General features: G+C 42.0%; 1 protein-coding gene across 1 annotated transcript; it reads right to left on the reverse strand.

Annotated features, from left to right (window-relative positions):
* Positions 1-311: 311 nt before the first annotated feature.
* Positions 312-7,859, reverse strand: LOC115131646 (glyceraldehyde-3-phosphate dehydrogenase-like). The gene is made up of 12 exons (XM_029663510.2): positions 7,777-7,859; positions 7,194-7,239; positions 5,282-5,381; positions 5,079-5,188; positions 4,710-4,800; positions 4,329-4,444; positions 3,992-4,073; positions 2,058-2,209; positions 1,826-1,904; positions 1,606-1,689; positions 1,038-1,135; positions 312-584 (listed from the first exon to the last, which is right to left on the reverse strand). Exons 2-12 carry the CDS (start codon positions 7,214-7,216, stop codon positions 515-517), a joined length of 1,005 nt encoding a protein of 334 aa, XP_029519370.1. The 5' UTR covers positions 7,217-7,239; positions 7,777-7,859; the 3' UTR covers positions 312-514.
* Between the last annotated feature and the right edge of the window lie 3,242 nt (positions 7,860-11,101).

Below are 11,101 nucleotides of genomic sequence, written 5' to 3' on the forward strand. Positions count from 1 at the left end.
GCTTTAGAATTGAGATTTCAGCCGAGTGAAAAGCAGTACACCAATCACAGGTGATAACCTATTAGGGACAGTGGTCCTGGATTGGACAGCCTTAGTGACACGAGTGATGTTCTATCTGGTCTCTCTCCAGCTTACTGGAGTGCCCAGCTGTTCTATGGCGACGTGAACTATGGGCTAGGGACGTTAGTCCATGCAGGGTGGTTTATTAGGCACCAACTGGAATTAAACAGATTTATTTTCTGTTGCAAAAAGTAAAAGGTAATCAGAATGCTGTTGCGCGCCATAATGAAAATGTGCTCTGGAAGAACGTGGACAGTTTTCACAAACGGGACCTTTATTGTCGGAGTGTAAATTAAGTCATAGTGCAGTAAAAAGATACTCTTCAAGCAAAAAGTATATTCAGTCCTCACACTAGAGGTGACGTTGAATGAAAATGTTGCCTTGGAGTTCCCTACAGGCTCTTTTTCTCTGGTGGGATGTCCGTTCAGAAGGATGTGGAGGTTTGAGGTTGTGTTCACTCCTTGGAGGCCATGTGCAGACACAGGTCAACGACACGGTTGCTGTAGCCAAACTCGTTGTCGTACCTGTGGAAAAGAGAACACAAAACCATACAAATTACAGAAACTACACTAATTCAATGACTGTCGTAATTCACGATTGTATCTGGGTGAGTGACGCCAATGAACTGCATTCAACAATGTGGTCAAACAGAAGTCATTCATCTTCAAATTACACACACGTGTTGCATTTCACCATCCCACAATAACAGGACACTATTTAATAAGCTATTGTGTTTACAATTTTTTTGGCCTGGTTTAGATCCTGACAAGGTATTAACTTGTTGATTAAAAATCAAATTAAAGGGATGTTGCTCAAGGCTCTGTGCATTATATATAAATATTTACACTGACCTTGGCAAGGTTATAACAGCACATTCACTGCAACGCGAATAATACACCGCTGTACATCAATGAAACATTGAGTCGGTGGACACCTGGTGAGAGATTGCAAGGGTGTGTCGGTTCCTGCATACATACCACGAGACCAGCTTGACAAAGTGGTCGTTGAGTGCAATTCCTGCACCGGCGTCAAAGATTGAGGACCGGCAGTCACTGTTGAAGTCTGTGGACACCACCTGCAGGGGGGGAGCACTTGGAGCTTAGACATTTCAGCCTGACTTTGAGGCCCCGGGCATTAGAGTAAGGAAATGTTGCCTGTTCTTGGTGTGCACTACAGCCACATAGTCAATGCATTCCAGAAATAGCACAGTAGTCAAATTGTCAACGAATAATCCCTCATTCAAATCAGATTTACTAGTTCTGGAATACATCAAATATAGAATGGCTTAGGAATGAAGTTAAAGAAAACTGATCTAGACAAGGGTTTCTCCAAACTGCAAGTTTTGTTGTTTGCCCGAGGACTAGACAGCTGACTCAGATAATCTAAACTTGATAATAAGTTAGTTATTGGAGTCAGTTGTGTAGTGCAAAGTTGTGTAGTTTGGTAGACGGATCTAGACTTATCTAATTGTTTTAATCATAAGGAATAGTATACAAGTGGACACAGAAAAAAAAAGATTGGGACAGAGTTACTAGGGAAATTTACCTGGTCCTCTGTGTATCCCAGAATTCCCTTCATGGGTCCTTCAGCAGCAGCCTTGATGACCTTCTTGATCTCATCATAAGGTGCCTAAAGCAGACGGACATGTTAAAAAAAAGGTAGACCATACATGAAGTGCCTGTTGCTGTAATGCCGGTAACATATCCCAAACGCCCAGTTTAACTCTAGTAGACAAGCGAAAGTATTAAAGTGGTTGGAGACTTACAGCCTTCTCAAGACGGACAGTCAGGTCAACCACAGACACGTTGGGAGTGGGGACACGGAAGGCCATGCCCGTCAGCTTGCTGTGGGTTAGAAAGAGCAACAAGGTTCAGGAGCCACACCATTGCACAATTCATATAAAAAAAACTTGTCACTAGTAAAAAGCACTAGGGCCATATACATCCCAGCCTTTATCACGTGTCAAAACCATTAAAGTGATCCTGATTAGTTCATACCCGTTCAGCTCGGGGATAACCTTTCCCACGGCTTTGGCGGCGCCGGTGGAGGCAGGGATAATGTTCTGGCTGGCACCACGTCCATCTCTCCACAGCTTACCGGAGGGCCCGTCAACAGTCTTCTGTGTAGCTGTGACGGAGTGAACTGTGCTCTGGGGGAACCAGTGGTAGGGATGTTAGTGTAGGCATGGTTTATGGAGGGCACCAAAATTAAATGGATATGACAGTCCAGAATCTATGTTTTGGAAATGTTCATCTCAATGGACTACTTTTGAGTTACGCCCATGAGTCGTCGCAGACTGATATAATAAACATTTCAGAAAAATGTATAATTCATTGATATACTAATAAATGATCCAGGAGAGTTTGGATAGATTGATACACTAATTTGACTTGGCTGTAATGACCTTATATGTTAACACTGATAATGTAAATGCTAAGTACACACTTTACTACTGAACTAAAAAAAAAAAGTCCCTTTTTCAGGACCCTGTCTTTCAAAGATAATTTGTAAATATCCAACTTCAGATCTTCATTGTAAATGGCTTAAACACTGTTTCCCATGCTTGTTCAATGAACCATGAACAATTAAATATGCACCTTTGGAACGGTCATTAAAGACAACAGCTTACAGACGGCAGGCAATTAAGTTCAGTTATGAAAACTCAGGACACTAAAGATGCCTTTCTATTGACAAAAAAGCTCAAGATGCCCAGGGTCCCTGCTCATCTGTGTGAACGTGCCTTAGGCATGCTGCAAGGCGGTATGAGTACTACAGATGTGGCCAGGGCAATAAATTTCAATGTCCGTACTGTGAGATGCCTAAAACAGTGCTACAGGGAGACAGGACGGACAGCTGATCGTCCTCACAGTGGCAGACCACGTGTAACACCTGCACAGGATCAGTACAGCTGAACATCACACCTGCTGGACAGGTATAGGACGGCAACAACTGCCTGAGTTACACCAGGAATGCACAATCCCTCCATCAGTGCTCAGTCCGTCCACAATAGGCTGAGAGGCTGGACTGAGGGCTTGTAGACCTGTTGTAAGACAGGTCCTCACCACACATTACCAGCAACAACGTCACCTATGGGCACAAACCCACTGTCGCTGGACCAGACAGGACTGGCAAAAAGTGCTCTTCACTGACGAGTCACAATCTTGTCTCACATGGGGTGACGGTCGGATTTGCGTTTATCATCGAAGGAATGAGCGTTACAGAGGCCTGTACTCTGGAGCAGGATCGATTTGTTGGAGGGTCCGTCATGGTCTGGGGCGGTGTCACAGCATCAGATTGCTTGCAATGACGACAAGCTCAATCTCAACGCTGTGCATTACAAGGACGACATCCTCCTCCCTCATATGGTACCCTTCCTGCAGGCTCATCCTGACATGACCCTCCAGCATGACAATGCCACCAGCCGTACTGCACATTCTGTGCGTGATTTCCAGCAAGACAGAAATGTCAATGTTCTGCCATGGCCAGCGAAGAGCCCGGATCTCAATCCCATTGAGCATGCCTGCGACCTGTTGGGTCGGAGGGTGAGGGCTAGGGCTATTCCCCTGCAGAAATGTCCGGGAACTTAGAGGTGCCTGTGAGGAAGAGTGGGCTAACATCTCACCGCACAAACGGGCAAATCTGGTGCAGTCCATGACATGCAGCACTTAATGCAGCTGGTGACCACACCAGCTACTGACTTACTTTTGACACTCCCTTTGTTCAGGAACACATTCAATTTATGTTAGTCACATGTCTGGAACTTGTTCAGTTTATGTCAGTTAAATCTTGTTGTGTTCATGCAAATATTTACACATGTTAAGTTTGTTGAAAGTAAACAGTTAGTGAGAAGATGTTTCTTTTTTTGCTGAATTTACATTCCAGTAAGTACTGCACTTCGACAAAGTCAAACACTGAAGGAAACTGTTCTTACCATGAGACCCTCCACAATGCCAAAGTTGTCGTTGATAACCTTGGCGATGGGAGCCAGGCAGTTAGTTGTGCAGGAGGCATTGCTGTGAGGACATTACATAATTACTATCATACCAGCGCAAATGTTAAATAAATAAACATTGTTCAACAAATGCATTGCAGACTCAGCTTAAATGGCCTATTTATTTAAATAGTATTACCTCAGGACTGTGGTGTAGGAGTCTAAATAAAGCACAGAGATAGAATGGCTGAAACTATGTACACATTATCTTTTGGCCACAGGGAATTACCACTGCTCTTTTAAGATGCAACAGGGGGGGGGAGGGGGGGAGACTTACCTGACGACCTTCAGGGAGTTGTCGTACTTCTCGTGGTTGACGCCCATCACAAACATGGGGGCATCTGCACTGGGGGCGGAGATGATGACCCTCTTGGCACCTCCCTGCAGGTGAGCCTGTTGTGGCAGTTGGGGTTAGAGGGAAAATGACATTGTGGAATAGCAAAACCAGTGGATTAACCAAGCCAGACAACATTTAGGCACAGAGTTTAAAAACCCCCAGCTATGTTAAAAAGCAGTAGTTTAGAAGTAAAAAAAAGTTACTGTAAAGTGGGGTCACGGCACAATATGCCTATTAAAATTATAATGACTGCTCGCCAATATCCCAAACTACATAAAAATGTGACCATGGCCTTCCTACAGCTAGCGAAGAGGTACTTACAGAAGCCTTGTCGATGGTGGTGAACACACCGGTAGACTCCACAACATAGTCAGCGCCAGCCTCGCCCCATTTGATGGCAGTGGGGTCCCTCCTGAAGATAGAAGTTGGGATTAAGAGCCACAAACCTAGCATTCAATTACAGATATTGAATGGTTCCAAATGGTGGGAAACCCATAGGCACCCTAACATAAGTGGTCTAGACTGATCAAGCACTCCCAAGCACCCAAGAGTCAATGGGGCAGTTTTACAGAACCAGGGAGAAATTTCCATTGAAAGTGCTTTTTAGTCAACTTAAGCTTAATATGGGTGGAGGAAAGCATCCAAATGTGTTATTTGAACCAATGTACTTAAAGAATAAGGAAAACCCACTCATGGAAAACTGTGATGTGGAGGTTCCCAATGATCAGCTTTCCACCCTCCTGCTTTACTTCACTGTGCTTCCAAACACCGTGGGTGGAGTCATACTTGAACATGTAGACCTATGGAAACAGGGTCAAGTACAGTAAAAACCTGAGAAGGTTTAGTTTACATTTTTTAAGTGTACTGCACTTAATGTAGTATAAAGTTCTCACCATGTAGTCTAGGTCGATGAAGGGATCATTTATGGCGACAACCTCAACTTTTCCACTCTTGGCGGCAGCACGGGTCACCAGGCGCCCAATCCGCCCAAATCTGAGAAGCGAAATCAGATCATTTTACGATTAATCCCCATGTATCCATATGACCATACCAGCAGGTGGCAGCAGCTCTACAAGGCCTGCCAACCTTGACTGATAACAATACTTGACATTTGCAGCCCAGAGACTTTGTTCATGCCTAATATGGTTGGGTTGGTGCAGCGTGACCAGAAGTGACGAGAAAGTGCAGGTTAGGACAAATTGGAAAATCAGGTTAGAGAAAACAGATATGTAAGCTTGGTTGGCCTGTGCAGTTAGTGACATTACCCACCAAAAGCAAATAAATGTTTTTGTAGTGTTTAAACTAGATTAAGCCACATTGCCATAAGTTGTGTAGGTCTCGTTTCAGCATAATGTCAGTGAAGTGTTTAGCGCAATCCACATAGGTGAAATAAATTCAGTCTGATGGTTACTTTAACTCAAGCAGATTACTGACAGGACCACAGTCAAATGCTGAATGCAGAAGACTTCAGTTTCAGTAGTTGAGAAATGTTTATGGTCAATAATAAGGCATATGAATCTAGATGACACTGAAAGCACACTGGATTGTAGTCTAGACTTGTTTTCAGTCTGAATTTAAAAAGTCAGTTCTGGGCAGCTGAAGTATTAACTTCCTTATAGATACTGTCAGCAGCCAATTAGTGCAGAGCTGTCTTGGAGTGTATATCTATCTAGAACAATCAAGTTCACAGAGTGGATACTAAAACTCTGAGGATTCACTGTCATAATTGTGATTATGGTTATTTTTAAACACATTTGAACTTTGTCCAGTGACGCAAGCCAACACACCCCCAACTACAAGGGTGTCCTGTTCACAAGGGTATAGTATAAACAAAGTGAAAAACAAGTAGCCCATTTGGTAACATTAGGATGTAAACAGTTGGTGTTCTGAAACAAAACCCTTGTTATCCAATCCCATTAACAAGTCCTGTTCTAGTCAATTAAGTTGTCACTCAACACGTCCATGACATCGGTTGAGGGAACTGAACAGTCAGGAGGATTTATTGCACTCAGTGATAAGAATGTTTAGCTTCCACACTGTATAAAGGTCAATCAGAACAATGACATGTCATTGTTTCCGGTTTAAAATGGGCAATGTTATAGGTGGTCTTGGACTTCATGTTTATTTGAGAAAGGGCCAATTATTCCAACTTTAATCTTTGCGCTGCTCAATTATTCAGTCATTGGTCTCCCAAGTGGCACAGCCATTTAAGGCACTCTGTGCAAGAGGCGTCACTTCAGTCCCGGGTTCAAATCCAGGCTGTATCACATCCGGACGTGATCGGGAGTCCCATAGGGTGGCGCTCAATTGGCCCGGGTTTGGCCGTCATTCTAAATAATAATTTGTTCTCAACTGACTTGCCTAGTTAAATAAAAAGTTACATTTAAAAATATATGAACTTACAGCCATCTATCTATTGGCCAAATAAAGGTTAAAGGATAGGATTGTTTGGAGGAGCTCTTAGACAATCTGAGCTCTGAACTTTAACAGGGTATTATTAGATAGAATAAAGACATGACAGCTGAGAGGATTTCTACGTGAGTGTTGCAGAGGCAGTGTGACACCCAAACTATAAATACATAGAGAATGGACAGGGGAAGTGTCCAGACTTGGCCTATGAACTAGAACCTACAGTATGGCTGTCCACCACCTTTGTTCCTAAGTACACAAACTGTATCATGGAATTTGTGCAATGCAAGCCAAGGTCTCTTGTGACCTTTTAAACTTAATTCTCTAGCTTTAATACAAAAGTCAAAATTGTGGTGTGTTAAAATATTCAAGAGTATTTAAGCAAAAGCAACTTACCCATTGATCCCAATCTTCACCATTTCGCCTGATATAGTCTAGCCCTCTGAAAGTAAAACGTAGTAAACTTTGTATCACAAGTAATATGAGCATAATGAAACATTTGAATGTTAGTTTTACTTAGACAACTAGTTTTTCACCCTAGTAGTAGACTGCTGATTCAAATGATCAAATAGCCTAATCAACTCGAGTTGATTAGGCTGTTTGAATTAGCTGTGTCGTGAAAGCAACAAAAAAAAAGTCCACTAATTGGGGTCCCCAGGACTGAGTTTGGGAGACGATGTTCGTCAATCAAGTCATAGAAAGAAAATATTAAAATAGCCATGAGAATCTAGTCTGTGGCAATGAGTCATTTATTAATGTACACAGTTGAACAAACTGTCTTGGAAAACGTTGAAAGAAATGAAGCGACTAAATATGCATGCCAAAGAAAACATTTAAAAACACGATCCGCAAAGTCATAAAAGAAAACAAATAAAAAAAACAGATAAGCCTAGGCCTACAATGAGTAGTGCGTAAATCACAAACATGAAACTGAATTCAAATTCGTTTTGAAGGCATAACAAACAAAATGTTAAAGTACCGTTCTTGTATAGCCTCTGTCTGTCCACTTGTTTGCAAGGGGAAGCGTGGACGAGCAAAGGTGCGCTCATATTTTATCTTCCCATTGAGTCCTTGGACACGCCCTCCGCGCCCGCACGCCCTGTCAGAATGTCAAGGTCGTTGTCGCTTATCAATCGACAAGGAAGTACAGAAATAAAAACCTACACCATTATTTTGGACGGTGGCTGCATCTTGGCAAAATCATGTTTTAAATCATTTTCAGTCTAATTTTATATTTCATTCATATACTAATCAATTAAAATGGTGGGTTTGGATGGATTGATTAACTAATTTGTCAATTTTTAATACACATGGACTAAAAGCCAATTTATTATTGATCTGGCAATACATTTCTAGAGGGTGTGACACAATAGAGGTGGTGTCATAATACCCATAAAACCTAGCATTCAAACAGGGAAATGGTTCCAATTGTTTTCCCACCATTCATTTTTCCCATAGGGAATATTAGAAACACTTAAAATAAGGGCAGTGTTTCCTGTATGCTTACCCTGGCGTAACATTTTGATAACCATGTAAATCTCTCTCGGACAACGCGACTTTTATAAAAATTACATTAAATGACGTGGTCAATATAACAATTTGTTCAGCACTTTTGAAATGTACAGCGACATAATTCTGAGTGCACAGCCCAGAGCATGGCCAATGGCAAAGGTACCGCCAGTGTGCCTTTGAAAAGTGGAGTCAGATTTGTCAGCTGTTTGGCATCTGCAGTATCTGCTTGCACAGTTTGGATGTCAAACCCAAAGTCACCAAAAAGCTAATTTAATTCAGTCAGAGTAGTCAATTGCTCTGCATATCTGCATATGTGCATAGACTTCCAGTCATTGTGATAATGCTAGTTAGCATTTGCTCACAAAACTACATCTGACATAAATGTGTCAACTGTCACTACATTACCCCCTTCCTCCCCACATTTTTCTATACCAAGTCCCTCTTGATTACACTCGGCAGATGTCGGGTAGCCTTCCACAAGCTTCCCACAGTAAGTTGGGTGAATTTTGGCCCATTCCTCCTGACAGAGCTGGTGTAACTGAGTCAGGTTGGTAGGCCTCCTTGCTCGCACACGCTTTCAGTTCTGCCCACAAATTTTCTATAGGATTGAGGTCAGGGCTTTGTGACGGTCACTCCAATACCTTGACTTTGTTGTCCTTAAGCCATTTTGCCACAACTTTGGAAGTATGCTTGGGGTCATTGTCCATTTGGAAGACCAATTTGTGACCAAGCTTTAACTTCCTGACTGATGTCTTGAGATGCACATTCAATATATCCACATCATTTTCCTCCGTCATGATGCCATCTAGTTTGTGAAGTGCACCAGTCCCTCCTGCAGCAAAGCATCCCAACTACATGATGCTGCTACCCCGTGCTTCACGGTTGGGATGGTGTTCTTCGGCTTGCAAGCCTCCCCCTTTTTCCTCCACACAAAACAATGGTCATTATGACCAAACAGTTCTATTTTTGTTTAATCAATATCAGGATATTTCTCAAACAAGTACGATCTTTGTCTCCATGTGCAGTTGTAAACCGTAGTGTGGCTTTTTTATGGCGGTTTTGGAGCAGTGGCTTCTTCCTTGCTGAGCTGCCTTTCAGGTTATGTCAATATAGGACTCGTTTTACTGTGGATATATATAATTTTGTACCTGTTTCCTCCAGCATCTTCACAAGGTGCTTTGCTGTTGTTCTGGGATTGATTTGCACTTTTCGCACCAAAGTACGTTCTTCTCTAGGCGACAGAACGCGTCTACTTCCTGAGTGGTATGACGGCTGTGTGATCCCATAGTGTTTATACTTGCGTACTATTGTTTGTACAGATGAACGTGTACCTTCAGGCATTTGGAAATTGCTCCCAAGGATGAACCAGACTTGTGAAGGTCTACAATGTTCTTTCTGAAGTCTTGTCCGATTTCTTTTGATTTCCCCATGATGTCAAGCAAAGAGGCACTGAGTTTGAAGGTAGGCCTTGAAATACATCCACAGGTACACCTCCAATTGAACCCCAATTATGTAAATTAGCCTTTCAGAAGCTTCTAAAGCCATGACATAATTTTCTGGAATTTTCCAAGCTGTTTAAAGGCACAGTCAACTTAGTGTATGTAAACTTCTGACCCACTGGAATTGTGATACAGTGAATTATAAGTGAAATAATCTGTCCGTAAACAATTGTTGGGAAAATTACTTGTGTCATGCACAAAGTAGATGTCCTAACCGACTTGCCAAAACTATAGTTTCTTAACAAGAAATTTGTGGAATGGTTGAAAAACGAGTCTTAATGACTCCAATCTAACTGTATGTAAACTTCCGACTTCAACTGAATGGTCACTGAATCACTGAATGGAGATGAGTTGAAATGACAACACATAGGCCTAGAGTAGCTCTCCAGCACCCCGCATTTGAACCCTTGCAGTAGCTAAGTCACATAGAGATGGCTTATGGTTTACATTGTTTCTATGCTCATCAAACTATTCAGTGACCACTCGTGCCCAGTGATGGGGGTTATAGCCATTGTGGCCAAAATAATGGGCAACTGGGTCTGCCCAGCATTTTTATACATGACCCTAAGCATCATGGAATGTTCCTTGCTTAGGAATTTCTCAGGAACAACACCTGTGTGGAAGCACCTGCTTTCAATATACTTTGTCTCCCTCATTCACACAAGTGTTTCCTTTATTTTGGCAGTTGCCTCTATATGCACATTTATTTTATATGATTCACTAGTGTCATATGAAAAAGGGAAGACGGACACCTTCTGGAATTTTGGAACGCACAGGACATGCTATGGTCTATGATAGAGCAGTGATGAGACTTTCAGTCAGATTGAACACTGCACTGGAGTGGGGGTGATGGGGTTTGAAATAGTACAGGGATTTAACACTTAGGGAATGGGCCAGGTGTGTACAATGTTGGACTTATGAAGTTATTTGATGTCTACCAAAATAACAGTGGGTCGAAGGAAAGAACATCTTAGAGTGATAAAGTATTGGATGACGTCAGATTGATATTGTCAATACTATCCATGCAAAGATGTGTCTATCTTTCTTAGACATCTCACACATTGGGCCAAAAAAATATTACATGCAGGAAATACAGCAGGAATACACATGTTAAGCTAATGAGAATATAGCAACTTCTAGAAACAAATTTCATTTGACTATTTTTTTAAAGCTTTATTGCTTAATGGAAAAACACCAAAAACAGCACCCAATGTTTCAGTACAGTATTCAATTACACTTTGAAAACAAAAAGTAAATGGCAACAAAATAAATGTCCATTAGTTTAACTTGAAA

Source organism: Oncorhynchus nerka, linkage group LG7, assembly GCF_034236695.1.
Source record: "Oncorhynchus nerka isolate Pitt River linkage group LG7, Oner_Uvic_2.0, whole genome shotgun sequence".
NCBI classification, from domain to species: domain Eukaryota; kingdom Metazoa; phylum Chordata; class Actinopteri; order Salmoniformes; family Salmonidae; genus Oncorhynchus; species Oncorhynchus nerka.